This window comes from Solanum tuberosum, unplaced genomic scaffold (genome assembly GCF_000226075.1).
Source record: "Solanum tuberosum cultivar DM 1-3 516 R44 unplaced genomic scaffold, SolTub_3.0 scf00013, whole genome shotgun sequence".
In the NCBI taxonomy this organism is placed as follows: domain Eukaryota; kingdom Viridiplantae; phylum Streptophyta; class Magnoliopsida; order Solanales; family Solanaceae; genus Solanum; species Solanum tuberosum.
Genome location: NW_006238940.1, coordinates 2,942,470 through 2,962,065, shown reverse-complemented (window position 1 = coordinate 2,962,065; position 19,596 = coordinate 2,942,470). Strand labels below are relative to the sequence as shown.

General features: G+C 37.0%; 1 protein-coding gene across 1 annotated transcript in view; it reads right to left on the bottom strand.

Annotated features, from left to right (window-relative positions):
• Window positions 1-16,848, bottom strand: part of LOC102578700 (dehydrogenase/reductase SDR family member 7) — a 31,215-nt gene extending 14,367 nt beyond the window's left edge. Inside the window, exons 1-9 of the mRNA XM_006339984.2 lie at window positions 16,711-16,848; window positions 16,569-16,624; window positions 16,436-16,469; window positions 15,861-15,959; window positions 15,611-15,759; window positions 14,578-14,616; window positions 11,197-11,289; window positions 10,545-10,643; window positions 3,226-3,306 (exon numbers count right to left, since the gene is read on the bottom strand). Of these exons, the coding sequence (XP_006340046.1) occupies window positions 3,226-3,306; window positions 10,545-10,643; window positions 11,197-11,289; window positions 14,578-14,616; window positions 15,611-15,759; window positions 15,861-15,959; window positions 16,436-16,469; window positions 16,569-16,624; window positions 16,711-16,780 (720 nt within the window). The 5' untranslated portion in view covers window positions 16,781-16,848. The remainder of the gene's footprint in view (window positions 1-3,225; window positions 3,307-10,544; window positions 10,644-11,196; window positions 11,290-14,577; window positions 14,617-15,610; window positions 15,760-15,860; window positions 15,960-16,435; window positions 16,470-16,568; window positions 16,625-16,710) is intronic.
• Window positions 16,849-19,596: the final 2,748 nt, after the last annotated feature.

The following is a 19,596-nucleotide window of genomic DNA, read 5'->3' as shown; positions in this document are numbered from 1 at the left end:
GCAAGGGGTTTGCCTTCTGGGTCGAGCTCGTCACACCGAGCTTGCCTAGTGCGGGGTACCTCTCCTGTGTGGTTTGAGAGCTATTGTATAGGGCGGGGGTTTTACCTTGTGTGCACCCAAAGAGTAGCGGCTGTGGGTTTTCCTTGTCATAAAAAAAAAGTTGCAATTGCGGAGGATTATTTCAAGTGATCCCAGACGTGGTCTGACTTTAAACGAGCATATCTCCCAATATATGAACTGTTTAAGGTTGTACTACCTATCAAATTAAAGAACTGCGAGTCTAGTTCCCAATAAAACAAACCACTCGTCAATTCGATTTCTACATCAAAAGTTATGGACGATTTAAGAACAAACTATTGGAAGGATTTTCACTTATGGCCACCCCCACTCCACATACAGACCAAATGTAAAATGTACGGTACGTACACGTAAGACTCCAGCCGTAAGTGGGAGGCAGTGGAGGCCTTTTTAAGGCAAATCAGACTTTTTCATTCCTTTTCCAACTTATTAAATCTCAATCAGTTCCAAGGGGTTCCTAAATCCTCTCCTCACCTCTCCATAATTAAGTGTTTCCAAAGATTTCCAACGATTAATCTTTCCTCCATATCACATGATGCTACTATTAAGCTTTTCTTCTTTTTTAGTTTCTTGAAGGAGTTGTTTTGAGAAAGTTTGTGAAGTAAGACTGGATATCTTCGCTTTCCTCTTAATCTATGAGCTCGTAGGAGCACTTTACATGTGTTTTGACAAGAACTCACGAGACAAGGATTGTAAGTCGTAAAGTTCAATTGTAACTTGTTGTGTAAGGATGTTTATGGATTGTTTTATGTATTGAGGATACCGGGAAGTGCCAGGAGACCTTCTTAAAAGGTCATGTGAGGTTGTTGATGTGGTTAAGGAAGGAGATATGGAGAAACTTCTCAATAACGCGTCCTACGAGCTTGCCACTCACCTAATGGTCGATATATTGCCTATGTGACCTGGGCATGTTGTTGGGCCGTTTGTAATAGTTATATTACTTGTCCTTCTTATAGATTGACACTGAAAAGGAGTGTTTTGGTAGTCATAGGATGCTAGGATTGGAAGCTAAATCTTTTTTTCGCCGCTATGGCATGATCTCCCCGTCACCTATTTACTCTCTTATCAACCATGAGGTCGTAGATGATTAAATACATGAATTTATATGCTATATGCTTCATGTTCACGTACTTCTTTCAATTGTTAGCATTCCTATTGTTCGGACTTAGGAGTTTCCATATATTCGTATATTGTTAAAAAAAGTTCCTCTTAGTTCAAACGTTTGTTGTCATAAGTGTTGAAATGGAGTCCCTCCAAGAAGTAAGTCGTACGACCCCTATTCTTAACTGAGCTTAAAATACGAAAAAGATATACCCTCCATGTGTGATGTCATTAAGTGTCATGTACTCTTCTTAAGCATAGTCTTCATTGACCTATCCTTTCATGCTATATGTTCTGGCAAAGTAAGTCCTAGAGCTTAAGGAATCGTTTACGATCATAAATAAGCCAAGTATAATACATTATAGAGATTAGAATATATGCTTAATGGTCGTCCATAGTTTGAAGGACATAGAATAAAAGCGATGTAGATGCATTACCTTATAAGCATGTTTAAATTCATGAACGTCGTCTATTATGTGAAAGGTGATATATATTGTGCCTTGTCTTCAATTGACCTTAGGCCTTAACTAGAAGACTAAGTGGCGAGGTAATACATGCCCCTCTTATGTGCCTTATGTGTCTTATGTGACTTGTGCTTCCACGGCAGGATATTACGAAAAAAGGTTGGTTACAACTAAAACATGTTAACAATAAGATAGCATACAAATGGCTAGATACCTGAAAGGTTGTAAATCATTACATACAAACAGAACATGGGCCATGAGTGTCAGCTACACCTGTGTGCATATGTGAAGCATCTCAACCCTATCTATATGTGAAGCATTCCCTATGTGATACTTCTCACGTGTATGTGTATGTGACACTTCTCAGTTCAGTGCATTAATGTGATCACATTCAGACAGGAGAGCTAGCCGACCTCCCCTTGTGTGATGCCACAAGGGTCAGGGTTTAGCTTACCCACGCTCATAGAGCGATTGTTTGCTGAGGAGATAGTTCACTCCTCGTGCATGTTGGCAGATCTCATGTACGCATGACCACAATTACATGTTTATTGGAATTAGGCGTGTTGCCAGATCCACATAAGCAAGGCCATTGTGTGAAAAATCCATTCAACTCAGAAAAACCATTTCTTCAAAAATAACTCAGTTATCAGCTTACATCAATGTTCATTCTTTATATGCTTTTCATGTTTGCTTGTTAAACATTTTACCTTGTTTGTTATTTCTTACCCCAGAAATTCTAGCTCCACTTTTCTAGGAGGTAGTCTATCAGACTTACTGGGTATTCTGTAGGTGATACTTAGCCCGAGTGGCCCCTGCTTCCACTTTCTTGGATGAAGATACTGCAGATCACGTTCCAGATGCGATGTTCAAACTCAAGATCAGCTTACTTCGCCCTCTTCTTAGGAGGGAAGTCGTACTTTATTATGTTATGTTAGAAATATTAGTATTCCAGAGATTGCCCAAAAACATTATGTAGTCAGTATTCTTAAGAGGCTCATGACTTATCCTACTGGGTGTTAGTTTGTTTTATAGTACAACTTTAGCATTTATTTATCTTGTTGAACAGGTAACAACTTTGTATTATAAACCAGTACTTAGGTAAGTACTGAAAAGACCCTATACAGAAAAAATGGTAAGGAAGTAATAAAAAACTGAAGCAAATACAACCCTAACATGAATCAAAAACTTCTAGGATTGTCTCTGTATCATGAGAAAAGGTCTTTGTACACCAAAATAGCAGAAATCAGTTGAGCTTGATCTTCTGTATTGTGCTACTTCTATTCTCAAAACATCTGGCATTTCTTTCTCTTCAGATGATCACCTTTTAACAATTTGTTACACAACTTAGTTATGATAATTATGTTGGCCCTGGATATTTCAGTTATGTTAATTATGCTGGCCCTTCCCACTAATTCAGACAATTTAGTTAGATTATTTATCAGTCAGCTAAACACAGGGTTACCTCATCAGACAGTAAGTGTCGGGTAAGTTCCAAAAGATGGAATACGAGCACTGATCAGCCTATTATTGTAGACATTCAACAGAAAACACATCTAATCAGAATAAAGAGAAAGATAATCACCTCGGTTGAACCAGTTCTTGGATTGGGAGTTTCTACAGGACCTGGGCAAACTACAGTAACCTTGATTCCTTTACGACAGAGCTGCACAGGGAAAAGAAATAGATGAATGCTAAGATAAATAAAAGCAAGAAGATGATAATAACAAGGCTCTTGATCATTTATGAGGGGTATTGAGGAAGCTAGAATAATAATGATAATATTATGGATGTTGGAATCAAACACCATACTGGACCAAATTCAGCTACCAGCTTAAGAGGACATCTTCTGTTATGTATATATGAAACTTTCATACTTGAATAATTTCATTGATTGGTGGTGATGAGACACAACACCCCTCGAGTCCTTAAAAAATTGAACCTGCTTGTAGATCAATAGTGCCTACCAGATATAATGAGATCTGACTTCTGTCAACTGTCAAACAAGCTGTTCTGTTTTGGTGAATGGGTTTTAGGATATGGTTATACATTGAATACACTCCAATGAGGATGCCTTCAAAGATGGAGGGAAACGACAGTAATGCTGAGAAGGGAGGAAGAATAGGGGGTAGGAGAGGCAGGATGGCTGTTAAGGGGGGTCGTCTTCCACCAAAAGCCTTGGAACTTGGAAGGGAGGCAAATCATTGAGAAGAAGAAAGAGGCAACGGAAGTTTTGAATTGTGGAAAGGAAGAAAAGCTCTAAGAAGGTGAAAAGACAGAATTACCCTTGGATTAGTGAACCAGTTTGGAGGGGCATATTGAGCCGGTTCACTACTCAGAGAAAGTCTAATGGCCAGATTGCAAGTACCATAACCAGGAATACAAGTTTGAATTGGCGGATCACTTTGAAAGAGAAGAAGAGCCAAACACCTACTGTTCCGGTGCCGAAAATCAAGCAAAAGTGGAAGGAATTGGCTATGCCAACCTCAAATTACTTTGTCAACGCTGTGAAGGACCTGGGTTTTCTGTTTCATGCGTGGGGGAGCAGCAGAAGGTCACAACTTCTGTTTCAGGTGTGTCGGAATCTGCTTCTGGTGAACTTGGAAGTTACATATCAGGGGTGGTATGGAGTCATTTTGACGGAATCTGCTTCTGGTGAACTCGGAAGTTACATATCAGGGGTGGTATGGAGTCATTTTGACCAGACGATGGGTGTCGGGTTCTGGGAAGTCTTCCTCTGGGTGAGCCTTCTGTGCTGGATCTGAGGCTGGAGTTCATCCGGCGACCTTGCCGGTGCTGGAAATAGGGTCTGTTAATGCCGGCATTGTTCAGTTGGCTCCTTTTCTTCCAGAAATGAGTGGAAAGGGAGTGGGAAGTAGCTGAGGGGCCTGTATAAAATCAAAATGTCATTATACACAGTGGGGGAAGGAGCTGACTGTCATTTTTCAGCTAATTCACCACTGATGATTGGCACTGGCAGCGGGTGTAAAGACATACAGATAGAAGATGTGATATCGTTAGCTTGTGTCGAGGACAAAAGAAATATGACAGGTGGGGTGGGGGAAAAATACCTTAGATTTGGAGAAATTTTTTGGGGTGTTATTTGAAGGGAAGGAGAGGAAGGTGTTAGATTTGCTCAGGTATATTGAACTAGAGGCAAAACAAGATAGGGAATGGGAGAAGACTGTAGGGAGGGGAGTGATAGAAGATTGGGGAAGGAGAAGGAGGGGGGAGGTAAAATGATAGTGTATGAGAGGAGATGTAGAAGTAGGGAAAGGAGTGGTGCCATGGGGGAGAAGAGGAGGGAAGATGAGGGTAAAAACTTTGTCCATGGAAGTTCAAACCACTACATAGAACGTCAAAGAAGGGAGGATTGGGGGTCGAATCTCTTGTGTTGTCATGAGACGAAAGTAGAAGTAATGACAGACAGGGTTGCTAGAAGCGTATAGGGAACAGTAGGTGAAGTATGATTGGGTTCCAGTCATAGGTAATGCAAGGGATATAGTAATCTTAAGGGATGAGAGAAAAATAGAGGTGATGGAGGTAAGTAAGGGGCAGTTCATGACTATCATGCTTGATGGGAGTAGAAGGAGGAACATGCACACCCCTTTCAAGTTCGAGAACATGTGGCTTCAGGTGTTAGACTTTAAAGAAAGAGTATATGGGAGGTCGAATGGATATGAAGTTGTAGGCACACCCTCGTTCCAATTTGCCAGCAAATTAATTGCTAAAAGAAGATATAAGGAGGTGTTTGGAAATGATAGAAGTTAAAATGAAGGACTCAACTAACGTGGTGGGGGAAATGGAGCGGGTGGAAGGGTTGAGAGAGTTAGACGAGGAGGAGTATTAGGAAAGAGGAGGCGAAGAGAGAGATAGCCACTTTAGCAATAGCTCGAGAGGTTAGTTGGAGACAAAAATCGAGGGCGTTGTGGTTGAAAGAAGGGGATTCAAACACATTTTATTCATAGGGTTGCTGTAGAAAATAGGAGGAACTTCATTGAATCTTTAGAAGTGAATGGAGTAGTATTTGAAAGGGAAAGGAAGTTAAGGGGGTTGTTGTGGTAATGAACTGTTACTTAAAGAAGATATTAGCTGAAGACTGAAGCTTAGGGGAATAGTGCTTAGTCAATTAGGGGAGGGGATGAGGGAGTGGTTGGAAATGACTATTTTAGAAGAAGAGGTAAGGGATGCTATTTTGACTAGTACAGGAGACAAGGCCCCAAGATTGGATGCTTCACTATAGTTTTTTTTTTTTTTTGATAACCGAGAAACCCGTCTGTGACCCGCCCTTTGGACCAATCACAACCTTCTAAACTCGGTGGATAATGGGCCCACCCCTCTACCCTTCTCCACTTAAATACCGGGCTTCGCTTTGCATGGTGTGGGGCTTGAACCTGCAACCTAAGCCACAAATCCTCCACCTTTTGCCACTCGAGCTAGGCCTTAGGGGCCACTCTAGCTTTTTGCCAACACTGTTGGAGGATAGTTGAAGGTGAGTTGATGGAGACTATTGCAGAATTTCAAGAAACTGGAGAGTGAGAAAAGTCTTAATGCATCTTTCATTACCATTGTGCCGAAGAACGAAGGAGCGCGATAAGCATCAAAGATTATAGGCCTATTAGTCTGGTGGGAAGCATCTATAAGATCATCTCTAAGGTGCTTTCTAACAGACTAAAAAGGTACTGGATGAGACAGTTTCATCCTCTCAAAATGCTGTTGTCGAAGTAACACAGATCCTTGATGCAGATTTAGTGGCAAATGAAGTGGTTGACTCCAGAAGGAAGAAAGGAGAGTCGCACATTTTATGTAAATTGAATCTTGAGAAAGCTTATGATCATGTGAATTGGGAGTTTCTAGACTTCATGATGCAAAAGATGAGGTTTAGGGACAAGGGGAGGAAATGGGTTAAAGTTTGCATCTCTACCGCCAGATTTTCTATTTTGGTAAATAAGAATCCTTGTGGTTTCTTTGGGAGCTCGAGCGGGTTAAGACGGTGGGATCCTTTACTCCAATGCTATTTACTTTGGTATTGGAAGCACTGAGCAAAATGATTGATAGGGCAGTAACCGGAAGCTTTTGAAGGGTTTCGATGCTTCATTGGAGAGCAGAGTAATATGACTGTCACACATCTCTTATTTGTGGATGATACCTTGGTGTTTTGTGATGCAGAGGTCTCCCAACGAAATTACGGGCTAGATTACTTGAGACAGATACTTATTTGTTTCAGGTTGTGTCAGGCCTAAAGATCAATTCAGGAAATATGAAATCACTCAAGTAGGAGAAGTGGTTAATATGGATGAGATTGTGCAGGTGTTGAATTGTAAGGCGGGCACATTACCTACTACATACTTGGGTCTGCCATTGGGTGCTTCGAACAAAGATCTATCAGTGTGGAATCCGGTGATTGAGAGAGTTAAGAAGCAGCCAGAGGGGTGGCAAAAGAGATACTTCTCCAAAGGTGGGAAGGAAGTATTGATCAGAAGTACTTTATCTAGCATCCCCACATAAATGTCACTCCTGCAGGCTCCTTGTAAAGTGACAGAAAAGATGGAAAGACTTTAGTGGAAAATTCTATGTAACTCAACGGAGGGATATAAAAAGTTTCACTTAGTGATTGGAGAGTTGTCACATCTCCAAAGGAATGGTGAGGACTTGGTGTGAAAGATCTCGGGTTCAACAAAGCCTCGCTAGGGGAAGTGGTTATGGAGGTTTGGGGCGGAGGAGAATGTGTTTCGGAGGGGGGTGGTAGCAGAAAAGTATGGCATTTTGGAAGGTGGGTGGAGGACTAAAAATATCACAACACCTTTTGGGTATGATTTATGGAGTATTATGAAGGGATGGGAAGACTTCGGTAGACATACTTCTTCCGGAGTAGGGGATGGCAGAAGTATTAGTTTCTGGACACATAAGTGGTGTGGGGAGGATGAGCTGTGGGAAGTTTTCCCTAACATATATAGAGTGTCCTGCCAAAGAGAGATGACAGTCCATCAAGTTTCGAGGTCTCACGAGGAGGAAGTTTATTGGGATCTGAGGTTCAGGACGAATCTACAGGACTGGGAGTTGGAAGAATTTTATTAATTTGGTTGAGTTACTGTATGGGGAGGATCTGCTTATTGATAGATGAGATGTATGGAGATGGCGAGAGAGTAGAGCAGTGTTATGAAAGGCGCGCTTAAAGCATGCTTAAGCCCTGAAGCAAGGCTCAAAACATGTTGAGCGCTTCGCCTCACTTAATGTGCGCTTTAGTGTCGTCATCAAAGTTCTAAGACATACTTTTCTTTGTCAATGAACCTCTTCTAAAGCGATGACACTAAACAATTGCTATTTCATTTTATCGTTATTATTTTTCAATTTCTTTGTTCATATATTTGTCATGCTTTTAAATTATTAGCCTTGGACTAAACATATTATTGTATTTTTTCTCCCCTTGCGCCTTTTCATTAAAGCACACGTTTTATTTGCGCTTAAAGCCCCAACGGAACTTAGAGCTTTTCTGCAATTTTTTCTTTTGATAACACTAGAGTAGAGATGGCTAATTCACTTTTAAATCGTATTATGAGAGGTTATTAACAAGAGTTGAATGTATTTTCCCTCATTGTGCTATTTAAGTACCCAGGGGTCCGAGGAAGGAGTGTTTCTTTGCGTGGTTGGCAGCAAGGGTGTGATATTGACAGCGGAAAACTAGACAAAAAAGAAGATCAACTATTTTAGTTGGTGCTTCCTGTGCAAAAGTTTGAGTGAAGATGTGGATAATTTCTTGTTGCATTGTCAAGTGGCTAACCTTTGTGGAGAGTAATTCTTAATTGGTTTGGGGTGCGATGGGTGATGCCAAGACAAGTGAAGGAGGCTTTGCATAGCTGGGTTATAGGAGGGGAAAGAGGAGTCCTAGGGCTTGGAAGGTTCCCCGCTAGAACTGTTGTGGTTATTTGGAGAGAGAGGGAAATCGGAGAGTGTTTGAAGGGGTTGAACAAGATATTGTAAAGTTGCAAATAGTCTTCTATTTCTAGTTTGCTTTTGATGTTCCCACGAGACCCAAATTTGTATAGAAGATTGGGCCTCTTTTTTTGAGATTCATGTTTCGATGTAGGTTCTCTTTTTGGGAATGCAGCTTGTATATGGGGGATTTTCCCCAATCATCATATATCATATATAAAAGAGAACCCTAGGCCCACCTACGTGGCGCCACCACAAACAAGGATTCCTTTTTAATTTATTTATTTCCAAAATTAGCCTCCCCTTTCATGAAAAATTGTGACTGTTATTATAAGTTGTGACTTTTATGAGAGTTGCGACTTTTATGAAAATTTGACTTTTATTAAAGTTGTGACTTTTATGAAGAGTTGCGACTTCTATTAAAAGTTGTGACTTTTATGAAAAGTTGTGACTTTTATGAAGAGTTGCGATTTTATGAAAGGTTTGTGACCTTTCCGAAGAGTTGTGACTTCTTCGAAGAGTTGTGACTTCTCTAAAGAGTTGTGACCTTTCCGGTAAGGCACAATAAGCATTTGTTCACACTACCCTTTGTTGTCTATAAATAGAGGGGTTCCCTCTTATTTTAAAACAACGAAAATTTTGAACTTCTTCTTCTGCTTTAAATATTTGATTCTGAACTTCTTCTTCTGCACAATTAAATATTTGTGTACTTTGCTCATGTTGAATGGCTCACTGACACTATTGTTTTTGTATCATTTACACTGGTGAATAAAATCGTTTCATCCTGAGAGGATCTATTTCTTTAAACCTCGGGTAACTAGAGGAAACACTGTGCATTCAATGAGCTCGATTTTTCCTTTCTGTTTCATTCTATTATTACAGATTCTGGTATGTTTTTTTTACAGTCATTAATTTATGCTTATGATATTAATTGTTGTTTTTTAGTACATGTTTTAAACTTTGTTGTTTATGTTTCTATAAAGTTATTGTTATAAGTATTTGTTAGTACAGACTCTATGTAAATCCAACTACTGCAGATTCACAATTAACTTTTTACAGAATACATTTCTTTACAACATTCTCAAACGATATCTTTTCTTCTCCAAGAGATCAAGTCTAGAAATTTATATGATTTTTTGTTGTTGTCATAATAATGTTAATATTAACAGGAGTAAAAAAAATAATAGAAACTCAAATGATAGAACTAAAACTAGCAATTAATTACAATTGTATGATACACAGTAATGACTATTCTCTCGCACCAAAGTACTCTTTTGAACTTTTTTCCCATTATCTCTTACTTCTCTTTCACCCTTTTCAAGGATCCTTAATGTTTTAGTCGTGAACAACTTCAATTCCCAAACACCATCATAACTATATTACATATGAAATTTGTATTTTGGAAGATTGCATTTTAATTTTAAAACACATAATGACTACATATTACTTATTGGTATATCATATGATTATGGAACCTTTGCTCTTGATAAACACATTAGTTATATATATTTTTTTTTTTTTATTTTTAAAAAAAAAAAATTAATTTTGAAAGTAATTGATAGTGTTATACTAACGAAATTTGCAAAGAAGAAAATTGAGAAAAATATTTATTTGACTCTCTAATTAAAGACACTATGTAACCATGCATATAGATGATAAAACTAAACTAACCATTGTAAAATTTCAAAATCAAATTAATGAATCTGTAAAATGAAATTATGTAAACTAGGAGAAAATAGTGTTATGATTTGTAATTTTGCCTTTTCTTTTAATAAAACAAATGGTAAACTACAATTGAATAACCTCTATACTCTTGAAAATAGATTTATATAAAATGCTATGATATCAAAATACAAGAAAAGTTCTATTCTAATAAATTTTAAAGAAAAATAATCTAACCGCTCGAAGCATGGGCCCATTTACTAGTTGTTAATAAAATTGTTTACCTTATCAAAAAAAATATATGCATACCTCAGAACGCAAGGAGTGGAAATACCCATTTACTGCAAATTTAGAAGCCGAGTATACCGCCTGACCTGGTGCAGGAGTCTTTCCAGCTGCACTGCTCATCTAGATATAAATAAATCAAATGAATATTTTTTACCATCGCCTCATCAAGGGGTATATAAAGTACAGAAAACTAAATTTCTTGCACATATTAATAATGGAACAGAACGATTACAAAAGTGGAGAAACTTTCCATAGTCCTGCCACGAGGGCATACTAAAAAGCAACCACCTGATTAACATAAGAACATGATAAAAACAGTTTTCCCAAGAGAATTATTGTGTTATTATATTCATTTGAGAGTATGGATGTACTTGAGTTTCACCTGCCTGCATAAAAAATTTGCATAGAAAAGAACGACTCTGAAAATCAGAATTGTATACGAGAAGAACCAGAAAAGGAATGTGATCCTAAAAGATTGTACTAAATTAAGATAACATTAGTAGACTATACTGCAACAACCTTGGTAAACCACCAGCCAGCATTTTGTATGATTAAGTATTTTCTTAGTTAATAATTTAGTAGATTTTGTCCGGAACAAGTCTTGCAATCAGGTTATGGCATCAAGATAACTGTAGTCACCAAACTTAACCGCACCTCTGATAATTCTACTTACCACAACAAGATGTCCTCTTCCCCGCTTCAGCATGTAAGGCACAAGCATCCGCGTCATCGATATGGGGCCCACGACATTCACATTTAACATTGCCTACTAACAGATCAGATATGATATAAGTATTTGAAGCAGCACAATAGAAACATTTCATAATCGGATGTCATATATTATCAGGTCGCCATCGGTAGATGGACATCCACAGAACAGACCTGTTCAAAGAAACTAATGAAGAGTCATTAGAACCTCAGGACTCTTTTTCTGACAAATCCTCTGTAGAGATGGATAGCAAAACCATAAAAACATGCTCATGCATTAGATGACAAAAGTGTCCACCGGAAAAAAGAAGAAAAAAAGCAGCTTCCCTTTTTTTAATAACTCCAATATATTATACCAGGAAGGGCCTGCATCTAAAAGAACTTTTTTCTGCCAAGCTAATTATATACAAACTGACATCTCTACAAGCTGCTAGACACCTAGAAAACGTACATAGCCCATATGATGTACATTTGAGACGAAATGAAATTCAAGTGATATTTATAATTTCCTTTGCATTGCTTGAATTCTTTTTTCCCTCCATCCTCCTGTTTTTGCAGTAATTGTAAAACTCTGCGATCAAGCTCCCTCTAAGTCTCCAAGTTTCACCTCTTCCCTTCTTCTTTTTTTGAGAATGGTATCAATTTCTATATATCAGTGCACAAACACAGTGCCAAAACCATATGTATAAATGTGAAGCTAAAACCGAAAAAGCTATCCTTTTTTTTTTTTTGAAAATAGTAATTGTTTCTATTTTTGTAGAACAATACATAGGTTGTACTGAAACTGTATTTACATAAGGAACTCTAATAATACCAACCTATCCCTATAATGAGTCTAAGACACCAATGATAGAGACAGTATCATTAGAGTAAATTTGATTACACCAAAAACACATAGTCACAATACAATTCAGTTTGACTTGTTGCATACTACTCTCCCTATTCTCAAAAACTCTAAGGTTCCTCTCTTTCCATATTGTCCACCAAATAGTGGCAGGGACAATTCTCCAGTTACTTCTGTCTTTTGCATGTGTCCCTTCTTCTTCCCAGCTATATAGAGCCTCTGAAATCTCCCAGGCATGGACCAGGACATGTTTTTAAGTCTCAGGAACAAATTCCACAACTGGCCACTGACTTCACATTGGATGAACAAATGATTGGCTGTTTTTGCAGTTTTTCCACAGAAAAAATATCTAGAGCAAAGTGTAATTCGCCGCTTCACTAAATTGTCCTATGTCAATACTGCTTCTTTAGCCAGTAACCACACAAAGCAAGACACCTTGTAGGGGATTTTGGCTTTCCAACATCAAGAGCAAAGTGTAATTCGCCTCTTCATTAAATTCTCCTGTGTCAATACTGCTTCTTTAGCCAGTAACCACACAAAGCAAGACACCTTGCAGGGGATTTTGGCTTTCCATATATGTCTCCAAGGCCACTAGAGTAACTGTAGATTTTGATGGTTCAACTTCTTGTATGCTGCACCTAGTTTAAAAATCCCTTTACTGCTTCCCAACCACTGCAATCTGTCCCGCCCTGTTTCCAGACAACTAAACTGATCAATGCTTCTAAAAAATTCGGTTACTCTTGGAATTTCCCAGTCATTGAGGTGTCTTCTAAATACAAAATTCCACCCTTGAGGAGTGCATAAGTGAGCTATAGTACTTTGTTGCTGAAGAACTAAATTGTGAATGTTAGGGAAGAGAGTTTCCATATTTTTTTCTTCATGCCAATCGTCCTTCCAGAATCTAGTTTTAATGCCATCTACCACTTTGATCTTGGTGTTTAGTTTGAATTCATTCCAAAGTTCTCGAATGGATTTCCATTAGCTAACACAATTAAGGGGTGGTAACCTCCTTTGTCATCCAACTATCACTCTCTTCATAGTTTTCCTTTATGACTGAGCCCCACATATTTTGATTATCATTTGAGTACTTCCAAAGCCACTTCATCCTCAAAGCTTTGCTCTGGTTCTTCATGTTCTTGATCCCCAGACCCCCAACTCTCTTTTCAGTGATCACAGTTTTCCATTTGACTAACTGATACCCTCTCCTTTCCTTGCGGGACAGGAAATAATGACATCATATATGTTAGAAGTGCATCAAGTACAAAATTAATCAAAGTTAGTCTTGCCCCTAGTAAAAGGTACTGAGACTTCCACCTTGTTAACCTCTTCTCACACTTCTCAATCACCCCATCCCAGATTTCCACAGACTTGGATTTTACCCCCAAAGGCATACCTAAGTATGTGATTGGGAGGACACCCGCTTCACCTCCAAGTATTGACTTCAAAATTTCCATGTTTCAAAATTTACTGGTTATAGGAAGCTTTTCCTCCCGTTGACATGTACCAAACCTAAATCTAAAATTTCTAGGATAGCTACAGTTTCTAGTAGGGGTTCTTCTTTACACCAAAAATGAAATAACAAAAGGGAGTTCATCTTGATCTTCGGAATTTGATTACCCATGCCTCCAATGTATCTCGAATTTCTTTCCCTCCAAACAGTCCACCAAATACATTTCAACAACATAGAAGGATGTTTTTGGCATTGTCCACCAAAGACTCCAAAGAGCTTTTTGGCACTGTCCATTTGATACCTCATGCATAGAAAGATGTTCCAGATTTGAGAAGTCAACCCACAATGTAACATAGATGACAGTTTCAGCTTCCTTACCACAAAGATATCATCTTGAAGATAATTGTATGTCTCTCTTTAAATTTCATGTGTTAAGCATGCCTGTTACTACCAACCAGATAAAGCATTCCATTTTATATGGAATTCTAACTTCCCATATGTGCTTCCATGGCCACAACTCTTAGTCTTGACTGATTGGGTGATTATTCAGGATCCTATATGCAGAATTGACTGTAAATTTTGCTTTGTTATGCCCCTGACACCACATCCTGTCAACTTCTGCACTAAGGATATACAGATTCTCATTATATATAACTTACTCTGGAAATATGTCTTCTTTCCTAATGTAAATTGCTTATGATTGTCGCTGAAAGGAAATATAATCTGGAAGGAACATATTCCTAGCCAAAAATATCATTGGAAACCAACAAATAAACAATTATAACTAAGGGTATTCTATATGTGGACATAATATCGCAGTTCACAAACACTTCCTTGTGTTTTAAGGTTTATATTTGAGAAGGATTGTGTTTTAACATCTTTTGTAAAACGAACTATTTGTGGTTGTGGGTGTGTACTACTGAATTGAGAGTCTGCTAGCTCTGATTAAAATGATTAAGCAAAGAACCCATGAACTGACTAGGGTGGAACTTTATAGGCTAGGCATGGATATGGACCTAATCAGTCCAACGTGGTTTATGAAGACATGATACCTTGAGTGTTTCTTCTGTCACATCCAGTGCTGTAGATTTCTGCAATAAAGAGAATTATATTATCTAACTACATCTTCATAACATTAACAATCATCTTGAATTGATCAAAGAAAAACTCGGTGAAAACCCAGATGTTAAAGTTCTGCAAGCTACAAAGAGAAAGTTGCAAATTTTAAATTGTCCTTCATAGTGATTTCTCTCACTCCCTCTCCTCACCCACCTGCATGTACTCCAGTGATAGTTATAAAAGATTTAGCACCATTTGTTTTTACAAGGGGAAAAAGGTTAAAAACTATTAGTTTACACTAAAACCAGCCACATTACTTGAAATTTTAATTTGACATCCTCAGCAAGTGTCAACCCTCAACCTACAAAGAATTCCACAAAATTAAGGTTTTCTCTGATTCAAGAAACTTGTAAGTGTGAATTCTTTTATTGTTTTCTTCCAACACTACTTTGATAAAATTATATAAAAACTGACGTGGTATCATTTTGTTTCATGCCCAACCAAATAGGAGCCACAAAAGTTAAATATAAAGATTGACAAGAACACCAGAAGATATTTTTAAGAAGTGAAGGATGACTTTTTGTTGCACAACTCAATCGTCAAGCGCCATAACAGAAGTTCCCAGTTTCTTTAGATTGAAATAACAATAGGACATAGTTGGCCAAACCATCTTCAGAAAATATTGAAGAGTCCAATTCTTCAAAACACCCTCATGTTCTATGCTTTTTATAGGACTAGCAAAAGAATCGAATATCCTCTATGTTAACAGGGTTCCTAATGATCTGTTAATTTAATGTTGAAATATACGGGTTAAGAAAACTCCATAAGATGAGTTTGTTCATAACAAGCCCTTATATCTAATGCCCAAAAGGGATACTGACACCATGAAGATAATGAATCCAAATGAAAGCAGAAACAAACTAATATAATTGATTCGAACCTGAGTTAGATGCAAGAGAATAATTTGGCCAATAATGGAAGTTCAATTAATTGTGGGCTTCTTTATCAAAAATATTGTGGACTTACTGGACGCTCATAGGCTGCATTGTGAATCATATAATCCACTCCAGCTGCATCAAAAAATGATTCAGCTTTCTCTACAGCCAATCTCAGACTTTCCTCCCCAGATGTCAAGTCCAATGGTAAAACCATCACATCTCTTGGTGCATATTTTCCTGATTTTAACAGATACAATAATGCCCAAGTATAAAGCAGGATAGTAAGCAGAGAAGTAAGAAAGAAAGAGGCTTATCCTGCATCACTTGGAAAGCGTTACCTGTAAGTTGTTGCTTGACATGCTGTAGCTCAGCTTCATTTCGAGCAGATATAATGAGTTTTGCTCCTAAACTTGCAAGTTGTTTGGCAAGAATTTCCCCTTTTCACCAATATCCAAAAAATAGCAACGAATGAAAATGACAATAACAAGTAAAAACAAAGATAAGAAGTTCTTTATGTCAGTAGACGAAATATTTTAGCAGCAATAGGGAGACAACAAACTTATGACAGTTGTTCTTCTTTTGTTTTGACAAGGAACCCCCAGCCACTACCAGTTGGGTGTGCACAGGGTTAAAAAACCCTCTCCTATGCAATAGCTCACCCGCACTAGGCAAGCCTGGTGCGACGAGCTAAAACTAGAAGGCAAAGCCTTTGCTTTCGCAAGGAGTTTCAATCAAACATGGAAGTCCCAAGCTCAAATCACTGAATGGTCAAACTTATGACACTTAATAGACAAATGATCATAGATTCATAGTATAAAAGACAACAAGTTCCAACTGTTATGTACTTCGAAAGAACTAGTTTCATATAAATAAATTTCTTTAAAAATCACCATAACTGGAAAAAAACAAATACCTATTCCACGACTAGCTCCAGTAATCCAAATAACCTGCACGGCTTAAAATTGGGCATCAAAAATAGTACTCCAAACACTTGCTATTTACGAATTTCTTAATAATCAAAATTCAGAAACACAAAAATAGGTAACCTTATCTTCAATTTCTTCGCGTTTCACTTTCCCTTTTGATAATAATGTGAAATCCCCTGATAACAAAATTTTGAAACTTCAGTGCTCTGTTCATATCGAATCCAGATTCAAATTCAAGATTGCATCCATATCAAATAGTTACCATCAGCAGTGAGGAACTTGATGAACAAGAACGTGAAGATAACAAGGAACACCAAATACAAGATCATCATATTTGTCAGTCTTTTAATCTCACAATTTCTAGCGTTCGCCGTATATATACTTTTTGTTTTCCATTTGTGTGAAACAAATATAATTTGGAGGGTTAATTAAATCTTTAATACGATTTTTTATTTTTACTAGTTTTTCAATTATCAATTAAGAAAATTTAAGCAAAGAATTGAATAATAAGTTTTGCACAAAATAATATTGCAGATTATTTTGTGAATGTTCAATGTGGATCATCATATATATCTCTTATTTATACGAACCTAGTCAATGAAAAATTTATTAGTTAAATGCAATAATGTATATATTTATTTCAATTTGATGAGGTTCAATCATGTAATTGGTCGTATCTCACTAATATTACATTATAGACGATATTTGTTGTGTATTTTTCTTATCATCTAACCAGATGTGCTTTGCACGTGTATTTCACTTAATTTGTTTAGATGTCATATGAACATGTGGAGAATAACTACATTTTATTTTTTAGAACTATTTTTGTATATTAATTTTTTTATAAGTTATAACATAATAGATGACGTTCTTTTTGTTGGCTCTCATATTTGACTTTTCAATTGATTGTGTACATAAATCATGACGTTCCATAGTTAACTGAGAAAGGTTTCTTTTTTTTTTACGAAAAAAACTAAAAATTAAAATTAAAGAATATATTTTATCTGTGAAATAATATATATAATCACATGTTTATGTTACACCCAACAAAGATATAGTTCATATACTTGTAAACAATTTTCAATTTATTCAACCAAGCATGATTCGTCCAAGGAAAAATAACAACACTGTGTTATCATATAAATAGGGGCGGTATAATAATATAAAAAATTATTGGTCAAAAGTTAATATAAGGAAAGTTGAAAGATAGAAATAATTAATGTAATAACTATGAGAATTCATAATATTATAACTAAAGAGTGTAAAAGAGTGAATAACATTTGCAATAATCATATATCATATATATAGGGGTGTACATGACCGGGTTAGTTTGAGTTTTTTAAATATCAAACCAAATCATTTGTGTAAAATTTAAAATTTATAAACCAAACCAAACTAATAAAATTTGGATTTTTTCGGGTTTTTCAACCTCGGGTTGGTTCGGGTTTTTTCAAATACCAAATCAAACCATTGTGTCGAATTTTTAATTTATAAATCAAACCAAACTAATAAACCTCGGATTTTTTCAAATTTTTAGATTTTTTCGGTAAAGTTTGCATACAAACATATAATTAACTTGTGCTCTAAATATTTCTTTAGTCCAACCAAAATATAATTATCTAAGGTGTTTCTTAAAAGATAACACAAAATATGATATGAGTACTGTAACACCCCAGAATTTTTTTGAGCTAAGACTTGAACCGTTCTTCGTAGTGAGTGAGATTTTTGCAAGGAATTTAAATTTTCTTGAGTATTAAGGTCTCTAGATGTAGCACTTGAGTTTCAAGAAGAACCAAAGAGAAAGGCATTCAAGTCATTCCTAGTTTTTCTTAAGTTTTAGGTCAACTTCAAACGATCATAACTCCTAGTACAGGATGATTTAGGTGAGCTACAAGATATAAAATTAAAGCCCTTCGAGTCCTCTTTCCAATGCCACCGAGTTTGCAAAATTCCGAGCTCTGAGTAATAAGTTATGAAGGATTTACTAACATCGCGCAAACCTGGCAGCAGCTCCGCGACGCGGAGCCAATACAGACCTCATTGCCTGGTGAAAAATCATTCCGACTCCCAACTCGTTTAATTATTTCTTTAAGGGTATTTTAGTCCTAAAATCCCTTAGGAGGTCATCTAAATTACCCTAAACGAGTAGAAAATCAGTTTTTCACAAATCAAAACTCTCTCATCCACTCTAAAGATTCTATTCTCAAGAAATTCAAGAAATGCTAAGGCTAGGGTTCATCTCTCAAGATTTTCCTTCAAGTTCTGCAAAAAGATGGTTCTTTCAGGTATGTAAGCTTCCATAGTGTTGGGTTTGTTCACCCACATGCGTTCTAGAAAGTTGAAACTTTGATGTTCTTGTTATGTATTCGTGAAATTACTTTTGTTCTTGAATTGGGCTGAGATTGAGGAGTTCTTGAGGTTATTGTGTCAAGTTGTAGAGTTGTTAGAGTTAGATTCTTGTGCTCATGTGCTGGGTATCTAAATCTAAAGAGAGATTGAGAAAAAGAATCGAAGTTAGGCAAATTTGGGTTAGAAAATGAAGAAGAAATATCGTCGAACGAAATTTGAAGGTGGTCGTGTGTCGCGCGCCTATTGCCCAGGTTTGAAAATTTCTGCTCCGCGTCGCGGAGCTGACATGGAGTGTTCTACCTCAAAAGTCATTTTCGAAACCAAATTTTAAAAGCCTCTCCGCATCGCGGACCCACTCTCAAATATTGGTTTTCAGTCTTTTCTCATGTTTAGCTATCTAAAATCATTCCTAAACATCATGAGACCTTTCCCATCACAAATCACAACCTTGAATTCATAAATCACATTCAAGGTAGAGTTGAGAGTCAAGCCTTAGGAGTTCTTTCAAACATTTTGGGAAAGTCCCTTTGAATCTTTTGAGGAGTTTTTTACAATTTCTAGTAACTTGTTTAAAAACTCGAGAAAGTGAGTATGAGAGTGAGAAGAATGTATTCATGAGTCTACCTTGTCATCACGAGATCTTTCATATCATGAACCATAACTCTTGAATTCAAAATTCATATTCAAGAGAAAGTTAAGAGTAGAGTTCAAGAAAGCCTTTGAGTTCAATTGTGAATCCTTTGAGATGAACTATCGATTGAAACTGAGTTTTGAGGAAGTAAGTCAGAGAATAAGAAGA